Source organism: Stylophora pistillata, chromosome 1 (assembly GCF_964205215.1).
Source record: "Stylophora pistillata chromosome 1, jaStyPist1.2, whole genome shotgun sequence".
NCBI lineage: Eukaryota > Metazoa > Cnidaria > Anthozoa > Scleractinia > Pocilloporidae > Stylophora > Stylophora pistillata.
In genome coordinates, this window is record NC_142519.1 from 38401260 (window position 1) to 38423091 (window position 21832).

Genomic DNA, 21832 nt, shown 5'->3' on the forward strand with positions numbered 1-21832 from the left:
CAATCAATTAGCACAGTACAATGTTGGCTCCAAATGTGTGCATCGCAGGTCATTCGACCATCATTAACCCTTGTAAAAGGTGAATCATTTTTAAACTCATGCCAGGAACAGCAATTATCTAAAAAGAAAACGGTTGGCTTTTGTTCCTGTTTATCTAGCCAGTCTTTCATGAGTTGCAAAACATTTTCAATAGATGAAAACTTGGTTCCTTTACACAGCTTCCAGCTTAACACACTTCCCTCCTCATCAGTTAAGGACAATAAATAATGTATCATATAGCTTCACCCATTTCTTATTAAACCAAAATCCAATATTTGAAGACACTTTAAACGTATGATCACAACTTAGCCACTTTCTGGCTGTCATTTGACACATTCTCTTTGTATATAGATGCTCCTTCTCAAAATAATTCCTGGCCATGCAAAAGGCTAATTGACCTTCTCACCTGGTTGTTGAAATCTTTGGTCAAACTCTGGAAAACAAAGACTAACGCTTCAATTTTTGTTCCATGCAGAGATATAAGCTTCTTTTAATGAACCATAGGTATCGTACGTCTGTAGCCAGAGAGTTTGAATTTCACTTATCGTTAACCCAGCATTTGAATAAGATTTATAAAGCTATGCAGTTCTCTCGTCACTCCAGCCTTGTGAAATAAGACGAATGGAATTGGCAATATACCTTTAACTTGTGGCAAAACAGAAGGATCATGAGCAATTATTTGGCGTATACTTTACTAACTAGTAACACATTGTTTGTTAATCGTACAGGCGACGTGGTTCATCCCATTCTATTCTCCCGTCCTTTCATCTTGTAGCTGTAAGCGACTGATTCATTCCAGAACATTCTGGGCAAGTGGGACAACATAAGGTCAAATTCGAAGAGACATTTAATCATACCATGATTTGACATCACGTACAGCGTAATCTTCTGGATTACTGGATATTAGACTTCTTTGATCACTCATGATAACCACACCATGTTCCAACCATATTAGACTCGAATGAATGAATGCTCAAAACAAGCTGTATAAATCTGTAACTTGCTTCCGAAATTGGCCAGCTGTAGGCGTAAGAGCAGCCCAAGATGTTGAAAGCCAATAAAAGACACACATCTTTGGTAAAACACTTCATTTCTTGTGATAAAACTACAAATTTATGAATCTGTTCGAGACTCACTCCAACTCTGACTTAAAGGAGATACCGCTGGCGGAGGTTTAATTGAGCCTGCGCTCGCTCGCTTAGACCTCCGCTTGAACCGGAAGTGAAAATATAACGTACATCCACAAGAACCACGAGAACTATTATAACCTGCACGAGAACCACGAGAAACAAGGGAACCACGAGAACCAAGGGAACCGCGAGAACCAAGAAAACCAATAAAACCACGAGAACCACGAGAACCACGAGAACCACGAGAACCAGAGAACTACAGAGAATTACACAATACCGTGACTGACTAAGAGTTAATAATTAACTTGTTTGGACCGCTCAGAATCATTTGTTTACGCTGGGTATATTCATATGATATGAAAAAATCACGTGACCTTCATCATAAAGAAAAAGTGGACACAAATCAATAGAACAATGTGTGAAAAGCCTCAGTTTACCAAACAATCCGTTGTCAGTCGTCGATAAGCCATAGATAATGTTGCTTCATTTTCGATGTCAGCAACGAAAATTTTATCGACGGGAATGTAAACATTCCAGCCAAAGTGGCGGCAATAAAGTTTTTCGCGGAGGAGGGAGTGGGTTTTGAAGTGGACCATGATCTCTAATACACTGTCGACTGACTCATTTATGTAGCAATTTAAAACAGTCGTCGATGATGGGTGAAGGGGAGAGGGGGGTGAGTGAGGAGAATAATGGAAAGCCGGCGGGTTCATATCCTTCACGATGACACAAAATCATAAAAGTTTAAACTTTCAATAGCTAATTACTATTTGTTGCACCAATCCAGAGAAATCTTGAATTATCTGTCTATATAATACTTTTACCAAAGAGTTTTATTTTAGCTAGTTGTATGACGAGTCCCACTTCTTATCTATCGAAGAAACCTTCCTTAAAACCTAATCGACCAATGTTATTTGTCTCAGGTGAGATAAGAACTTAAAGTTAACTGATATTTGCTAACGTTTAGGCCCATCCTTACCTATGTATTTCCGGGTGAAAATCAAATCAGCAGATTTTGTGGCTTTCTCCACCTGGTCAGAGTCATATAAAGTTCTCAGCATTATCTAACAGTGCAAATCTAACTATCTGATGAAATGATTTCTTGTTGACAGGGACTTGTCCAATAATCAGTTAAAGAACTTACCCCTGGGAATTTTCAGCAGGACCACAGAGCTCCTGAAACTGTAAGTACCAACGAACAAAATCTTTATTTATTGCTGTGACATCCATGTAAGTAATGAGAGGAACTGAGGCAGTCTCAGGCACAATTCCATTAATTGCAATTGAAAAATATAAAGTCGGTGGAAAAAAAAATCAACGGCGAGCAATAAAATATCGCCCGTCCAATTTGCACATCCCCGCCACCATGTCCCCCAGTCCCTCCTCACAAACCTTATTATCCACCAAACGAGGACGAGAAGCTGACCTCTGGAGAGAAAGTCTGCACCATAAACGTTCGCAGTACGAACTGAATGCAATAGGCTAGAGCCTGGATTGTTCAATCCCGATGGTGAACCCTTTCACTGCCAAGATCTCATTACTAATTCTCCTCACTGTCTGCCATACAATTCTTATCAGGTAACTTTGGAGAATTTGATATTGGATCAACTCCAAATCCCCTTGTTGATATTTTTCTGTATTCTCAACACTTGTCTGCTTGATATTGTATTGATATTGTAAGCCGAGAAATTCTGTCTTGGTCACTCATGGGAGTGAAAGGGTTCAATTTTCCTGATAACAATCCACTTTATGTCAACAAAGCTGCCACTTGTTTCAGCTTTCATCAGGGGACAGAAATCCATCAAAAAGTATCGGATTTCTCGTTTGGTGTGTAAAAGCATATCAAAAAGGTGATTCTTACGGAGTTTTGAAGTTTCTAGAGCCCAGTTTTATTTGATGAAGAATATCCGGAAGCGATCACTTATTGTAACCATACACTGGATATGACTATCACTAGAAATGATAACCACACCGTCTGTTCAGTATACGTCCACCGCGATGAAGGTATCTCAGAAAATATATGACAGAGCGCACGGCATGTTATCACGATTTACAACTTAAGCGAAACATTACTTGAAGTCGATAAAGAACTTGATGAAAACACTTGCTCTGCAACCCGGAGCGTCGACGGCTTTCTTGATTTTATTGACAATGTTTATTTACTTGGAACGAATCCCAAGTAATTGCTTTTTATAGTAAATGGAAACTCAAATCGACGACCTTATGAATTTCGTGAGTTACTTCAATACACGATGACAGTTCGATTTGTAAAAGCGAAAAAAAAGTAAACAGATTCAGTTGTATTAGAATGATCTCTAGTTCTTTAATTCTAGTCTACTCCTCTCAGTTTCCATCTTGATCGCCACCTCAGAAATAATCTAGTTCGGGTGCAGTACGAATATAACCTGACTGTGACATCCATTGCTATGTTAGATCGGCCTTCAAAGTTCTGAGTATGCCATTTAATTACATTTGTGCAAGTGTTTCTCAAACCTTTAGCGATCGCCATTTATCTAGCAAAAAATCCGGATGGAAGCGATTTGAGGTTATAGACTAGAGAATCCAAACTTCCGGCAACTCCATTGTCCTTCATAATACGCTGAAAACTGGTTTTTAAATAGTGGCTGATTGACACTCGTCCTTACCGAAATATTAGCTGGAGCCTTTTGCCCGCTCAAATCAGCAATCCTACAAAAAAAAAACAAACAAAATTTATGCTGATTCTTGGAAATTGTACATTAATGACTGTTTCGGTTTCGGAGACTGGCTAAGGGCTGAGTTCATTTGAAAAAATTAGAGAGCACGACGTTTCTTTTAATTTCCCAGAGACATATGCCACTACTCGGTGAGGGGATGATATACACCCAGTCTGAGCAATTCTCTCATATGCTAGGCAAAGGAAGCATTTTAATTATAAGGAGCGTAAAGATGATGTTTTTCTCATGAAATAAGTATGTGATCCTGAACTGACGAGCAGTAAAAATAGTGAGCTCTGAAAGACCTTAATTGGAGCTATTTGACGGTCATTGATAGTCTCAAATAAATTATACCGGCATAATTTTGGGTATAATGCTGTAGTCAGGGGGTCGAGTACAGTTCCGACATAATCACCAAAATTTTTGAGCGTATACGTAAATGCGTCAAACTGCGTTGTAAAAACTCAGAGAAGTCTTGAGCTGTTTGTAAATGTAGAACTTCTATCAGATAATCTTGCCCTAACAAGTTGCATAGCGAGTCCCACTTGATTTCAATAAAAAAAATCTTCCGTCAAACCTAATCAACCAATTCTATTTACCCTATTTCCTTCAAAATCTCGGCTGAAAAAAAGGGGAGCTTATTGGAATGAGAGTGCTTTATAAGAGTGGCGATTTATTGAGAAACTACTAACATGTACTGATTCAGCCGTAGTTGAAGCTTAAAAAGTTATACAGTAGATAAGGTGGCGATGGTAACAGGTTTTTTTATATTTAAGAAAGCGAGGGAGGAGGGGGAAGGGAGGGGGGTAAGTTGCAAGCTGTATCTAACAGCACATTTCAAACTTTCTCATGTGATGATTCCTTTTTAACTGAATAAGTAAAAGTGAACCGAGACTTTTTGCTACCTTATCGTAAGAAAACGAAAGCAAAAAAAAAAAAAAGAAAAGAAAAAGGGAACACTGCGTGAGAACCCTGTGAGGTATCCTCTCTCTTCCTCAGCATGCGGTTGCATTAAGGGTACTGCGGTTTGGTTATTTCAACTTTTTTCAGTTTGTTTTATAGTTGCCCTCTATGTTGTAGAGGGAATCAAATACGTTTTGGGCGCGTTAATCCTTATGTAAATTTGGTTAAATTGGTCTAGTTCACGTGGTCACACAAAGTTTTTGTTCTATCAAATATACCGTAACAGTTAATTGATATCATTTAATCTTGCGCGTCAGCTTAATGTGCACTCTATTGTTATATCTATCGGTTTTTGTCATCCGAGCCGGCCTTGGTCTTTCTACTAGAACTTTTTTACCCTTCTCTGAAAGTTGTTTCACTGTCTTATGACTAGGGGTGACATTATTTTAAAACTCTTTCATCATATCAACATTTCTTTAAGTTACCACAGCAACTCAATACTTTCTAAAGGTGACATTTTGTTTCCAAACCTGATTTTCAACGATTCCTTGGAGAGGTAAAAGGCAGCCCACCTCTCATAATGTTGTAATCCTTTAGCAGTCAATAAAGAGAGGGGTCAAAAGGTTTTTCTTTAACTTTCTAAATCGTGTCTACCTCAACACCAATTTTTTGTCAAGTTATTCACTGATTCTATATGCATCACCCAGGAAAAATTGTGGAAACTGTTGGAAGCCGTACGCATGTACAGAGTCGAGAGAACCTCTCTTGACAAGATATATAGATCTGCATTTTGAACGGAATAGCATACACACCTCTGAAGTGCTTTTCAAAGCACATTATTGTGATACTGTGCGTTATTTCATGTTGATGTCTATTCTAAACTTATTCCCTTACAGCCAGTTAACCCATTCACAACCTACTAATGATGTACACTGTTAAAGTACCGCCTACCACACTTTTCATTTATGATTCATTTATCATTGTTGGCGTTGTATCAGTATTTCTGCTGGGAATTCTCATCCATCGTATTTTAATTACTTGTGAGCGTTTGTAAACAGTTTGATATTGTAGGGAGAAGTCACCCATCAATCATTCAGGGAGTAACCGAGTTAACATTGCATATGGATAACTGCAAAGTAATGTACTACAACAGGGTTGTCATCTTATCGTTCCCGTAAAAACCTCTAAAAGATGATGTGTTTCCCGATAATTTTCAATGAAATAAGCCATTTAACATTCTCAGAGCATGCGTGCGGGCGAAAATTGTAATACCGTGAACGACTTTAAATTAAGTATACTTGGAAACATTTGGAGGTTAACTTTCTTGCTCTAAGATCCAAAGAGTCCTCGAGATCCAGAACTGTTTGTGATGAGCAGTAAAAATAATGAGATCTGAAATACCTGAATTGAAACCGTTTGAAGGTCACCGATAGGCTTAGATAAATTTTACCGGCATAATTTTGGGAATAATGACCAACATACTTCCGGCATGAATACTAACATTCTTGATCGTAAATGTGTCAAATTCGTTTCTATTACATTTAAAAAGACGTTTTGGGGGTCCTTTTCAGTATATACGTTTCAAACGCCGTTTCTCAATACTACTCTTCTCACACTTTTTAGACTAGGTTACCTTATTAAAAGCTTGGCTACTGCCTCACATACTCAATAAGACATAAATACGTGTAGCCTAAGAATTTGGTCCAATAAAATGATTATTTTTTTTGCGAAGTTGCAGTAAGCCGCTTTGAACACCCTGTTATTATTACCTGTTTGTGGCTTAAGACATAATGCTACATTTTGAGGGGTCTCGTTGAAAAGAACAATGCTCAAAGTTTCGAATATGATATATCTGGCCCCAATCACTGATTAGCTGCTTATTTATGGTTGACGTTAAATCGTTCTTCTTTGAAGGGTTTAGTTTTCTGACGTTTAACCGCTGACGTAAACACCATTTCGACACTCTATCGCGGGACTGCTAGATATGCCGTGTTTCTTTGCATGTGATCAGGGAGCCTTCGTGAGCCGCTGTGACTCAAGTTATTTCTGTGGAACGAATCGTATTTCCAAGTTACTTTGGAGGCTCTTTTTTTACTATTTCATGCTAAACATTGCTGTATTTTCTGTACTGGCTATCAATGGGCAGAATACCCATTATCAAAACGCACCAGTTTTGACCGTAATTTCGAATAAACGTCTTCAAACTGAAGTGGATAAAGGTTGCCTTTAGCCAATTTTCAAAATGAAAACAGATTCTGTTGGAGTAAAGATTCATCAGACTGTCATTTGCCGTGCGTTGATTTTTCGAGGGTAGCAAGGGTTTTCAGAAAATCGCTCTTGAAATGACTTTAAAAATCAACGGTAAAACACGACGTTTCTACCGTGCTTCGGTCATTGTCAAGTGAATGGAATGAAACTCAGTAAATATATGTATATATACACGTAAGAAATATAAAATATTTTTGCAGTTGTAAACAAACGATAAAACTACGAAGAAAGAGCTGGTAAAAAGCTAATTAAAAACCTTAGCACGAATTGAATCAGACTGTACATTGACAGCAGGTTTTAGCTTGTGAATAAAAAACATCTCATAGACGAGACAGTCAAATTTGTTCGTGCACTTCATTAAGGTGCTAAAGTTCTTTGTAAGTCAAAGAATGTTTGTCGCGAAAATGTTTGCCAATTGACGAAGAGGAGTTTTTATGTTCTTCAATACGTTGGTGTAGATGACGGCGTGTGAAACCAACATAACCTGCATCGCACAGGTCGCATTGAAATTTGTAAACAATGCATGCACTGTTGGTTCACAATCGGCGGCTTAGCTTCTCACAATTTGAGTTCTCGACCAATCTGGCTAATTAATTTTAATTAGCTTTTTACCAGCACTTTCTTTGTAGTTTTATCGTTTGTTTACACCTGCAAAAATTTTCTATATTTCTTACGTGTATATATACAATCATATATTTACTGTATTTCATTCCATTCACTTGACAATGACCGAAGCACGGTCGAAACGTCGTGTTTTACCGTTGATTTTTATCGTTAAAAGTTTTAAGAAACCCTTGCTTATAAGAAAATGACTTTCACACTAAAAATGCCTGAATTTAGTGACTTTTTAGAGCGAAGTGACAATACTTTTACTCCAAAGAAGTAGTTTATTTTAGACGTAAAATTGTAGATACGTTTGTAATCTCAAAAAAGCCGTGCGCTGATTGAGAGGCAAGCAATTCTAAAACTTACAGGAATGAGTTTTACGAACACTTGTGGGCTGATTTTGACCCTTTCTTCTCAAATTTAGGACACTTCACGTTCAAATTTGCCGCTTTATCGTTAATGAATAATTATTGATGTCCACGCATTCTGTCCGATGATAAACTTTGTTTAAAGATGACGAACATTTAACTCATATAGCCTGTCCAGGTGTCCATGGCATGATGTGGTATTTGTGATGATATAAACACTAAGTACCAGGCAAGCAGTGAGTTCAAATTGTCTCAATCCTACCGCAGTTTTCTTTTAAGGGTTTGGAAAGCGTTAATTACAGAAATTATCTTGTTTTTGGCTAAGATCTTTTTCTAGGAAACCGAAAGCTGACTTGTCCACATGCTGCCCTAATTTGAGATTTCGGCTGAAAAAAATGGGCACTTATTGGAATGAGGGCGCGCAATAGAGGTGGGAGGTGGGGCGAGTTCAAAGCTTTATCTTACTGCGCATTTCTAACTTTCTGATGTGATGAATTCAGAACAAAAGTTTCTGTTTTACTACATATAATTGTTAATTAATATCATTTAATCTTGCGCGTCAGCTCAATGTGCACTCTACTGTTATGTCTATCGGTTTCTGTCATCCCGATCCGTCCTTGGTCTTTCTACTAGAATTATTACACTTCTATGAAAGTTGTTTCACTATTTTATGAATAGAAGTGAAATTATTTAATTTTAAACCTCTTTCATCATATCAACATTTCTTAAGTTACCTTAACAAAGCAATATGTTTAAGAACTCAATCAGTAAGTACAGTACAATGTTGGCTCCAAATGTGCAGCATCATAAACTCATTCGACCATCATTCAGGTAATTATTGTAAAACTCGCTCCGATCTGTATACTAAGAAAGAGAACTTTTTCAATATATTGATTTAATTAATTCATGATCTTTCAAGAAGGGGTCTGTCAAGATGTCTTGCCACATGATTGATTTCTACTAAATTTGCCCATTTGTTGACTGTTCATTTACAATGCATGTCACAAAATTTTCACTTTCTAAAATAAAATTTTGTTCGGAACCTCACTTTCGACCGTTTCGTGGAGAGGTACAAGACAGGTCACCTTCCATAATGTAGAAGTCCTTTGGCAGAAAACAAGAGAGGGGTCAAAAGCATCTCCCTTAACTTTTTCGTGTCCACCTCAACACCAATCTTTAGAAACTGTTCACTTATTCCATACACGTCACTTCGGAAAAATTGTGGAAACTGTTGGGAGCCACACGCACGTACAAAGTCAAGAGAAGCTCGATCTGTTGACAGGTATATATATATATATATTTGTAGTTTTGTCGGATTTTGATGAAAATTGGCCAGAATATTGGTCGAAACATTCTCTTTTGTCCAACTTCAATATAGATTCCCTCGGGAACCAATTGAAATATCGGAAAAGGCTCATATGCTTTTTTAGCCTTCTATTAGCTGAGTGGTACAGTTCAGTTTGTTTGGATGTCCGCGGTAATTCAGTTAATTATAAACAAAGACCGTCAGCTTTGTCTTTAAAGGCTTGCACGTGCCAGCCAAAACAAAACCTATCAAAACTTTTGTTATTTCAGAGTCTAGACGTCATAAATGCTACCTTTATAGTAATATATCCGAGATGGAATATCCGGCGAAAAAATCTAGCGGATTCTCAGAATTAGTCCGTCTTGACTGTTTCGATTTTGAAGACTAGCAAAGGCTGAAAAAATTTAAAAAGTAAGAGAGCACAAGGTTTCTTTAATTTCGTTTTTCCAAAGACATGCGTCAATTTATTTGCTTAAGAGATGATATACACCTACTCTTGGCGATTCTTCTTCCTGCTAGACCGATGGAATCTTTCTCAAACCACAGTTCTCAGAAATAAGCCAGTTAACATTTTCTGATTACGCGTTTAGTCTTGTATTGAGAATGACTTTTTAAAAAGTGAATATGATTGGAAACATGGAGACTGGCTTTTCAGTCTTTAGATCCAAAGATTCCTCGAGATACGATTGTGGGATCTCAGACCGTTATGCAATGCTATTGAAACATTCCTTAAATATCTGTCTGGAAAGATGTCAGCCTTAAAAATGGTTCAAGCTCAATATAAAGCTCTAACTCCAGAACTCGAAAATTTTATATACAATAATGGAGAAGGCCTCTTAGCTTAAATAACTTAATTGGCCACACGAAAAGGCGCACTACATGGGAAATGTGACCATCGCTTACGCCACAGTTAAACAAAAAGTCTCCTTGATGGGGAGTTAAATTAGAATCGATCATAAAATAGTTACGGAGAAAAATAACGCAAAGGGCAAAAATTACTTGACCACATTTAACGGTGAGAGACGATCAACTTCGATGATTTACGGCGTAAGAGTAATTTTCTTCCGATAAATCGCTGATACATATCCTCCCAAAATATCTCTACAGCGATATGACAAAGAGCGCACATCTTAACCATTCTTTCCAAAGTGGCGGCAATAAAATATTTCACGGAGGAGGGAGTGGCTTTTGAGGTGGACTACGATCTCTAATATACTGTCCATTTACTTATTTCTGAAGCTATTTAAAGCTGTCGTCGATGATGAATGAGGGTGGGGTGGGGGAGGGGTATCACGAGCCGGTAGGTTCATATCCATCACGGTGACACAAAAATGATAAAAATCTAAATTTCCAAAAATCTTGAATTATCCGTCTAAATAATTCTTCTACCAAAGAGTTGTATCTTGGTTAGCTGTATAACGATTCCCAATTCATATTCAACGAAAAAACCCTTCCCTCAAACCTACTAGAGCAATGTTTTTTGTCTCAGTCGAGAAAGGAGATTAAAGTTAACTATCGATAAAAAGAAGTATCGTATTTCTCTTTTTATGCGTAAAAAGCATATCAAAAAGGTGATTTTTACGGAGTTTTGCAGTTTGTAGAGCCAAGTTTTGTTGATTGAACGTAGAAGTGCCATACGCGATCACTGATTGTAACCATACACTGGATATGACTAACACTCGGAAATGATAACCACACCGTCTGTTCGGTAGATGCATATGTCGACTGCGATGTTGGAATCTCAGACAGTATTTGACATAGAGCACAAAGCTTATGCGGAACATCAGTTGAACTCGATTAAAAACTTGTTGGAAACACTTGCAATGCAGCAAGAAGCTACGACCGTCACGGCTTCTTGATTTTATTGACAATATTTAGATTGGAACGAATACCAAATAATTGCTTCAGTTTTAAGTTAAATGGAACCTCAAATCGACGACCTTATGAATTTCAAAAGTTACTTTACTTGACAGTTGTAAAAGCGAAAAAAAGGTGAATTGATTCAGTTGTGTTTGAATGATCTCTAGTTATTTAAGTCTAGTGAATTCCTTTCCCAACTTGATCGCTATCTCAGAAATAATTCGGGTGTAGTGCGAATATAATCTGACAGTAACATGAAATATTAGGCAAGGCTTCAAAGATCAGAGTATGTCATTTAATTACATTTGTGCAAGCGTCTCTCACACTTTTAGTGATCGCCATTGATCTAGCAACACAATCGGATGGAAGCGATTCAGTTTGAGGTTATAGAATGGAGAATCCACCGAACGGCAACTTTGCTGTCCTTTATAATACACTGACGCCTGGTTATTAAACTGTGGCTGATTGATATCCTTCCTTACCGAAATGTTAGTAGGAGCCTCTTGTTTGCTCAAATCAGCAATCCTGCGAAAAGATACTCGCTGATTCTTGGAATTTGTTTGGAATGACTGTTTCGGTTTTGGAGACTAGCTTAGGGCTGAGTCAAATGAAAAAAAAAAATCAGATACTATGACGTTTCTTTTGGTATCCCAGAGTCACGTGTCTCTTTATTCGCGGAGGAGATGATATACAACCAGTCTGGGTGATTCTCTCATATACTAGGCGAAGAAAACATTCTAAAGAGCGAAAAGACGGTGTGTGTCCTAACCATTTTTAATGAAATAAGCCATTTCACTTTTTCAGAGGATGTGAGCGGACGAAAAATTGTAATACTGAGAATGACTTCTATTTAAGTATATTTGGAAATATTTGGAGCCTAACCTTCCATTCTTCAGATTCAAAGAGTCCTCGAAATACAGAGCTGTTTGTGACGAACAGTATAAAAGGGGAGATCTGAAAGACCTTAACTGAAATCGTTTGGCGGTCACTGCTTAGATAATTATGCTGGCATAATTTTAGGTATAATGCTGTAATCGGAGGAACGAGCAAAATTCCGGCATAATAACTGAAGCTCTTATGCGTAAATGCGTCAAACCATTTACGCAATACTGTTGAAAATTTTCCTTAAAAATCTTTCTAGAACGATGTCAGCCTTGAAAATGACTCAAGTTCAGTATAAAGGTTTTGATTCCGGAACTTGAAATTCTATATACAATAGTGGAAAATGCCTCTTAGCTTAAATGACTTCAATTGGCCACACGAAAAGGTGCACTTCATGGGAAATGTGAACATCGCTTTTATCACAGTTCTATAAAGTCTCCTTGACAGGGAGTCAAATTAAAATTGGTGCCGGGTAAAATCATTTCCGAGTTGGAAAAAATAACCCAAAGGGGCAACAAACTACCTTTGCACAGTTATTAACGGTGAGAGACGATCAACTTAGATGATTTATAGTTCAGCAAAAAAGTAACTTTCCTCTGATACACCCCTGATTCGCTGATATATCTTCCCAAAATATCTTTACAGCGTTATGATAAGAGCGTGGTTTATAGCTTAAGCGAGACATTTCTTGAATTCGATAAAGAACCCGATGACAGTTTCCGCGGCTTGCTTTATTTTATTAATAATATTTGATTGGAAAGAATTCCAAACTATTGCTTTTTAGAGTAAATGGAAACTCATGTCGACGACCTTCTTAATTTCATAAGTTACTTTTATACAGAATGGCAGTCCGATTTGCTAAAGCAGATCCAAATAGTCCTCGAGATTCAGATCTAGAGCTGACGAGCAGTGAAAATAGTGAGATCTGAAAGACCTTAATTGAAGCTATTTGACGGTCACTGACAGGCTCAAATAAATTATACCGGTATAATTTTAGGTATAATGCCGTAGGCTGAGGGTCGAGCGTGATTACGGCATGAAGTCTTGAGTTATTTGTAAATATAATACTTCTATCAGAGAATCTTATCTTCACAAGTTGCATGGCGAGTCCCACTTGATTTTCAATTAAAAACATTTTCCGTCAAACCTAATCAACCAGTTCCGTTTTAGCGTATTTCCTCGAATAATCGCCCGGGCGCTTCTTCAAAATCATCGGCCAAAAAAAGGGGAGCTTTTTGGAATGAGAGTACTTCTTAGGAGTGGTAACTTATTAACAAACCATTAGCCTGTACTGATTCAGAAGTAGTTGAGGGTTAAAAAGTTATAGATAAAGTGGCAATAGAAACAGGTTTTATTTGTAGTTAAGAAAGCGAGGAGGAGAGGGGGGAATGTATTATAAACTAGTACTGAACGCTTTCTTAAAAAAGAGTGTTTTGAGTTCTTTCTTAGTAGTAGCTAGGCTGCTACAGGATCTGATTTTTAACGGCAACGAGTACCATAAGGTAGGAGTAGCATGTGCAAAAGCACGATCCCCAAGTGTAGAGCAGGTGACCTTGGAAAGAACAGAAGAGATTTGTAGACTACCGATGAGCATAGTTGGAGGCAGGTTTTAGAGAAAACAAATATTAGATTGTTTAACGACTTAAAATCAGAAAAAAGAAAATTTGAATTTGAACTTTGAACGATACAGGAAGCAAGTGTAGGTCTACGAGAGCCGGTGTAATGTATTCAAATTTCAGACATACATACATAGACTTTATTTACCTCGAGTTTAAGAGTCGCTGTAAGCTAATATCTTCGAGTGATTAAAATGAAGTAAAAGGAATAGGCTAAACTAGAATGAATGAGTAATAATGCAGTAATGATGATAAATACTTACATATTAACATTATTTAAATATTATTATACTACTAAATTCAGTATAGTTACACAAAGGAGTCATACTGGAGTATTTGGCACCAAAAGTCTGGAAAATTGGAAGTTCTAAAGGTGTCCGGGAGAGAGTTCCATAAGTTAGCGGCTAAGTAAGAGAAAGAGTGAAGGCCATATGTTGTAGTTTTAGGTTTTGGAAGGGACAAGATGTAATTACCACGTAAGTTATAGGACGTAGATCTAAACGTAAACATATCATTTAAATATCCTGGATAGTTAGTAAAAAGTAAACTCTTGTACAATATGATTAGAAAATTCTGTAGGCGTCTGACTTGAAGAGATCTTAAGTTGACCTTATTCAGTAACGTATTATACGAGGATTCATAATCTTGTAAAAGAAACTTTAAAATCCCCTGGTTTTAGGCCTCCACTTTACCAGAATTGCGGGTGCCGCAAAAGTGCTACACACAGGAGCAGTAATAAAAATGGGGCAGGATGAAGGCCTTATACAGCTTTAATAGAGTGTCTCTGGCGATGAATTTTCGGAATCTTTGCAGAACTTTAAATTGAATGTTAATCTTTTTACTTATAGTGGATACATGTTTGTCGAAAGAGAGCCTGTTATCAATATTCATACCAAAAATGTCTAGAGAAGTTTTAGTTGGGAAAGAGAAATTGTGATCAGTTTTTCCCAAAATAAGCGCTTGGTGTTTAGTTACGTTAACTTTCATAACGTTATTTTTGTACCATTGACTACAAATACATTTTTCCAATATAACTGGATCAGTGTTTGAGTAGTACACTTGGTGGTCATCAGCATATACATTCAGCTTGGCTTGCGTAACATGATAAAACAGATCGTTAATGAAGACATTCAAGAGCATTGGTCCTAGGACACTCCCCTGAGGAACACCTTGTTGAAGACCTAAATGTAATAACTTTCCTAAATGTAATAACTTTCCTAAATGTAATAAAAGTCCTAAATATAATAACACTTGGTCCTAAATGTAATAAAGTCCTAGATGTAATAACATTTGGTCCTAAATTTAATAAGCCTCCAATGCATTAGTTTAACTGTGCTTGCGCATCCACATTGAGATGTTAAAGTGACAACTGTTGCACCAGAAAATCCTCTGACCAAAATTCATGGCGTATTCTGGGCTCTCTCGCTGATTTTAAGCAGAGTCTTTTTTCTTTGCTTGAGATGTACGCCGAGAAGCATTGGCTACAAACATTCATACGTACTGATGTGCATGCTTTTGGCATCAAATTGACAGGTCCTAAAAAAATAGAACGTTGACCAATCCGGCCAACTTAACCGAACAGTGTTGGTGAAAAGATTTTATATTTTCGGCAAGTAATTTTTCACGGAAAAAATGCGTTTTGCTTTTAGTAATAACGGATAACGGAAAATAGTATCTTTGTTTCACGCATCGCGACTGGCATATTATTCACAGTTCACGCCTTAAACATTTTACAATCACGAATCATGGCAATTAAAAACAGGCAGTCACGTTTCCCTGAAAACCCCCACATTTACAATTAGACATGGAGACGAGACGGACGAGACGAAATTATTTGTCACGTCTGACCATTTACTAATGTAGATTTACTCAGATTTAAAAGACATGAAAACTGAAGATTCTTAACCTTGGGATCCTAAAGAAATTTATGAGAAGACAAATCCGAATTTGTGGAAGCAGTTGTAAACGAACGATGTGGTTGATTTAATATTACCATTAGTGCTGTTTACCCTTTTCGACTAGGAAAAATCTGGGACGTGTGAAAGAACTGAAGCGGAAACTGTTTCAAAACAGAATTTACATAAATTTCAACATTGCCTATATTTAGGGATACAACCCGTTAATCGACAGCAGATAAAGGCGTATTCTTTGCATTTTCTTCTCAATACATAAGACACTTTATTTTAATTTCTCGTTAGCGTTTTGTAAAATATACCACAAGCTGAGGTGGACATTATGTTGGAAGAAATCGAAAGTGGTGACGCAGAAATATTGGCAGCTGAAGGCTTTTGAAAAGTCCCGCAGTATATGTACTTTCCTTAGTCTTAAAACTCATTAGTTAAATGCTCTTTAATGCAACCCTTTGCCTGTACTTTAAGTTAGACTTTGAGAGATATTTCTTAGGCTGTTCGTAAAGGTTGAAAAATGTTCTTGTTTTCCGCGATGAGGCATCGTCTTGGTATTTGGTGAAGGTATTTGCTTCCTCTTTTCTGTTGTGACTGTGTTTAAAAAGGGACTAACAAGGGAAATCGATCAGAAAGCGACAACATGTAGCGATCTATGTTGTTCTGTCAAGAAAGATGCATCTAAATGGTGGTTAGTCTTGTTATATATCTACCTTGAAATTCAAGTTTCTTGGCGGCGCACAATGAGACTGATTAGCGTAATGATTTATACATCGGAAATGCGCCAGTACATCACGGAATTGATCCTGAAACCTGTTCTCAGTGTTAGGAAGGCGACTGAGGCTGCGCCCCGACCGAGTCCTTTCATTGTTTTTGAGAAAGAATAAATGTTGCGTGATGTGCCTTAAGAAGGGAAATTTCCCTTTTGAATTAAGACAATTCATCCTAACGGTACTACACAATTCGCGCCGGATACTCTGAAATTTGACCTTGAGAACAAACAGACAGAAATTCAAAGAAAAAAATTACTTTAAAACCTTTCAATCTTAGCACGGGTTTAAAAATGAGCCGTTTACAAAGCAAATATTTATTTGAAAAGCAAAATCCAAACGTTTTCGACACTGGGTCACCATCGGGGTAAGTAAGCAACGTCCGCTAAATTAATTTTCCTGATGCTATGAACGGACTTTTTCGAGGGTAGGAAAGGTATTCTTCTTCAGATAAAGAGTATCGGTTGAAATTATGTATTCTATTGATTGTGTATGATAATCTCAGCATGAGAAAATTAGCCAAAATTGAAAGAAACGACGGTAAATGACTTCGAAGTAAGCTAGATTTTATCGTTAAAGCAAAAAGACTTCGTTCTAATAAGAATAAAGAATGGCTTTTTTATTTTCAGAATCGAGAAAGAGAGCAAGCTGTGTTTTGTAGCACAATAAACCCGAGAGGGTCGTTTAAACTTTTTCTTTGTTTTGACTGTCTAGCCCTCCTACTGCTTTCTGCGGCTTCGTCGCTGACATTGTCCAAAAGTAACGATCAACCACACAAGCAAGTAAGTCACTGTGCTTTAGAAGCGCAGAGGCGGATTGATAGTTAAGCTTTAACAGTGGGATAAGGTATTTGAATAAGTTTTTTGTTTGAAAAATCTCCAGTTTTCTTTTCCCTTCTTTTAATTTCTTTTCCAGACTTCTATAAATTTTCTTGTGTTTATTTGGCAACAGCGGTTGATTCTTGATGTTTCCGTTAAAAATTTTGCGCGGGGAGTTTGTGCGCGGCTGGCCAGATTGATCCACTCGCACTTGCCCAACGTTTGTCCGCTGGTTTCAATTGTTGTGCAGTTATGCTGAACAGTCAGAATGCTCGGCACCTACAGCCCCAGCTGCGTCTAATCTTAGTCATCACCAGGCCCCACACTTGCAACTGCAATTACAAAGAAGAAGAATTGCGATGTGATATTCGACATCCCTTCTCCCCCCAAATAAGTCGATGTCTACGTATAAAACAAACTAAACATCTACTAGCTCATCACCATCGTTGGCTATGCCTTTTCGGCTTTATTGTCCCACAGAGAGAAAAGCCATCATCCCCTCACTAGATTCTTTCGTCCTTTAAAATTCTTCAACTTCTACTTTGTTCACCTCTGATGATTTTAACATTGGACTTCCTCGTAATATAGTGCCTTGTCACCATGGTCTCAGTTCTTTGACATAGATAACCCTTTTGAATGTGCTGGTCAGCAGCTTCTTTTCATTTACACCTGTTAAATGTAAGTCACTGAGTATATAATTTCACATAACCACGAAAATATTCAACAATTTGAAAACAATAACTTTCTGGAGGGCCGGTAAAGATCGGAAATAGGAAACAAAATGTGCATGCTAACAAGGTCTGGTCTAAAAAGTGTAGACAAAAAATTCATATCCAAGCCCGCAAATTTTCCGACCAACAAATTTGCAGACTTCCTTGTCCAAGTTTTTAATTTGGTTTATGACTTGTACCTCCATCACTGATCACACAAGTATACCGTTATCACATTTTTCCAAAACCTATTGTACTTAAGAGTCTGAGCCAGTGATACATGGAAATGTTGGTCAGCGTACTCATTGTTTTGCCAGCTGTCATTAGAAGCTGTCAGTAACGGTCTCCAGCCAATGCTACTCGACTTGCGACTAGTAAGTAAAAAGATACTGGTTGATATCAGCGAGCCCGCGATGTGACATGAATACTGGTCAGAGGATTTTTCGATGCAACAGCTGTCACTTTAACACCTCAATGTGGGATGTCCGCTATAACACCAATGCATTAGCGCAGTCGAACGATTGCATTAGAGGATTATTACATTTAGGACCAAATGTTATTATATCTAGGACTTTATTACATTTAGGACCAAGTGTTATTACATTTAGGACTTTATTACATTTAGGAGAGCTATTGCATTTAGGACTTCAACACACCTCGGCCTATGCTCTGCCACCTGGAGTACGTAACTCCAATTCTTACCCTCTGCTTTCTTCTAGTTAGATAATCCTTTAGAAGCGCGCAGTCTTTCTCAACAACACCGTAAGCCTTGAGTTTTGTCAACAATAGGTCGTGCTGTATAAGATCAAACGCTTTAGAAAGATCCATGGACACCATACCAACCAGTTCCCTCCTATCTCGCATGCTCCTCCAATCCTCTGTCAGACGTAACAGGGCTGTCTCACAACTATAGAACTTTCTATAAGAACTGATGAGATCAGGTAAGATGGCGCGATAAAAGTCTTTCATTTGTACCATCAACAGCCTTTCGTATACATTGTTGAGAACTGTTAGGTCTGTAACGGGCCTATAGTTGGTCCTGTTGAATTCATCGCCTTCTTTAAACAAGGGTGTTACCTGACCTTTTTTCCACTCGCTCGCATACACAGCGTGGTCAATGGACGAGTTTAAAATGCTTGCAATAGGTTTAGATAATACAGCCGCCGAATCCTTCACAAGCCTAGGTGTCATCATGTCACGGCCACACGATTTGCGACAATTGAATTCCAATAGCAGGCTTTCGATCTGTATTTAATTGGTGTGCTGGAACTAGAAACTTGCGTTGCTATACACCGATTTCAATAAAATGGCTGCCAGTCGGACAAAGTATGGGGCGACCACGAAAACGAGGCGTTTTAGGATGAAACCATGGCGTTTTCTGTGAAACCATACGAGTGTGATATTCCTGGAGCTCGATTAGTTGGTCGAAAGCCATCTCTGAGGAAAGTTTATGAGTTAAGATTTTGGCTTTAGTGTCGGGGTGATCGTGCAAAAGGTTTGACTACAAAAGCACAACTAGTGAAACAGTAAGTTAGAGTTTTTGTAGCCCCTATTGTTTGAACTTCGATAGCTTGTAAACAAAGTCTGTTGTTTAGGCCGGTTTTTTCGGTTATTTCTACTGTGGAAGAGTATATTTCCCAAGGAAAAGATACGAACGTCATTGATCCAGACCCAAACCAAATATTCACGAAGAGAAAGCTGACCAAAGTTCGCTAAGTTCATTAAGTTCGGCGTGTTGTTTTAAACGCTTGATTTCTCTTAAGACATCGTCCTTTTCCTTACAAAAAGTTGTTATTTGTCTCTGTTGTTGTTCTAAGTCCAGTTTTAATTGATTAATTTCTTCCGTGTAGGATTCTGTTGTCGTAGCACTTTCAAACTCAATAGGGACCTTCAGATCCGACTACGAGTACGAGTACGAGTACGATTTTTGCGCGCGGGAGTCCTGGAGCTTAGTTGTCGTAAACACGGTCGTCGCCGTCGTCAGCTCGTAACAAAAATGTTTCAGTAGTTGTTCTGAGTACGGAGTGGCGACATTTTGTCGGTCATGGAAATGTTTAGCAGACAAACCACACAAGATGCTCTGGCATTTATGTTCATGGAGGATATCATCGATGAAGTCGAGTTTTCGTTGCTTTTCGAAACGGTGAACGAGAAAAATCCGTCCTTTACCTACTGGTCATACGATCGCTTTGACTTGACTCACGTCACATGACTTTGAACTTAAAGTACAGCGCAGTTCTTGAAAAGCAGTTTCTAACGTGGAAACATAACAATTTGTTAGTAACTGTTTAATGTAAACTTTGTGCATCTATGAGTCGCTTGAAACTTGTAAAAACAGCTATAGAGACTAACCTTTAAACCCGCCTGAACTCAGTCGTACTCGGGGAACGAGTTTTCTTGAAAATCTCGTAGTTCTTAAAATGAAGGCAGCGAGATTTTGAAGACAGAACGAGTTTGCGTGATATGCTCACGCTATCGCGCATGCGTGCTAGTTGCACTTTGGTAATCTCGTTCTCGTACTCGAAGTCGTAGTCGGATCTGAAGGTCCCTAATGTCCTCAACAGCACTAGCGGAAAGGCTCTCCTCGATAGCGCTATTTGTTGTTGTTGAGTCGGTGTCCAGATTTCTTTTCAGACGCTCATTTACTACTGGATCCGTCCTCAGAGAAGGAGCTGGTCACTTTCTTGGTGAAGTACGCGGCCAGCTAAACTTCATAGGAAAGATTTCATTACGTCTTTTTAAAGACATTTTCCCACCAAAACATTTTTCGATTTCGCACAGTTCGAAATGGAGTGAACATACAGTCGTGTTGTCGTTCAAATCAAAATTTTTGCCAGGGTCTCTTCTGATTTTAGCAAGTCAGACCTTTTTAAGTGACACTTCTTTTGGGAAGCTAAAGAAACCAAGTTTTTCTTCGTTGGGCCCAGTAGTTCCTTTTTAAGTACAATGAATGAGGAACACAACAGTGTATGTTTGACCGCGAAGTCCTATCTGTAAGGCCCGTCGAGTCCTAAAATACCTCGTTTCAGTGCTTGCCCCATTCTTCGGCTGAGCGGCAGCCATTTTATTGAAATCAGTGTATTACGTTGTAGTATTGCTATAATACTTGGATGGTTTACAAAATTCTTACCGTACTCCTCTTCGCTCACTGCCCTCACACTCTCCGTGATCTTAATAAAATGTTAATTTAAAAGCTCGGCAATTTCACACTTATCAGTTATGACCTGATTGTTTTTTCAAGAATAATGTCATCAGCCTGTTTTGTTTGCTATGAGCAGAGTTAACTCTGCTATGAAGGAAAGGACGATACGTGTTCCAGAACTCCCTTGGGTTGTCCGGCTCCGTCGATCAGAACACATTACACTCATTGTGCCTGTTTCATTGCGTGTGATCAGAGAATTTTTTGTGAACGGCTGTGACCTTTATTTCTGTGGAACGAGTCTTTTTGTCATGTTACTTTGGAGGCACTTCTACCAATATTTCATGCCAAACATTGCTGTATTTCCTTTACTGGCCATAAACATTGCATAAAAATGACCAACATTTAACTTATATAAACTGTTCCGGTGTCCATGACATGATGTGGTATTTTTGATGATCTAAACTCTGAGTTCCAGGCAAGCAGGTATTTAAAATGAATTCTGTCCTACCGCAATTTTCTTTTAAGAGTTTGGAAAGCATTCTCTTTGTCATATTTTTTTCATCATATTCACAACATGCATCTCACGCTGTTTGCCGTTTTAAGACACTTTTCCGCGCTAAGGAAATTAAAATCAAACATTGGAGCTTGTTTTTACAACGATCAGCCTCAGGTCTGGAATCATCAGTGTCGTCGAAAACTGCAATAATTAATTCCTCGTGCGTTGTTACCAGTGTCATGTGTTATCGACAAGTAAACGTTCCACATTTTTTGATAGCATTGACTTAGCGTTAATTACAGAAATTACTTTGTTTTT

At 38.1% G+C, this 21832-nt stretch overlaps 1 protein-coding gene and 1 long non-coding RNA gene across 3 annotated transcripts in view; both read left to right on the top strand.

Moving 5' to 3' along the window:
• LOC148742395 (uncharacterized) overlaps nucleotides 1-21832 on the top strand; it is a 280537-nt gene that overhangs the window by 110102 nt on the left and 148603 nt on the right. The window lies entirely within an intron of this gene.
• Nucleotides 1-21832, top strand: part of LOC111328254 (uncharacterized) — a 156166-nt gene that overhangs the window by 86070 nt on the left and 48264 nt on the right. The window contains exon 12 of the mRNA XM_088737377.1: nucleotides 2282-2353. Within this exon, the coding sequence (XP_088593503.1) occupies nucleotides 2282-2353 (72 nt within the window). The remainder of the gene's footprint in view (nucleotides 1-2281; nucleotides 2354-21832) is intronic.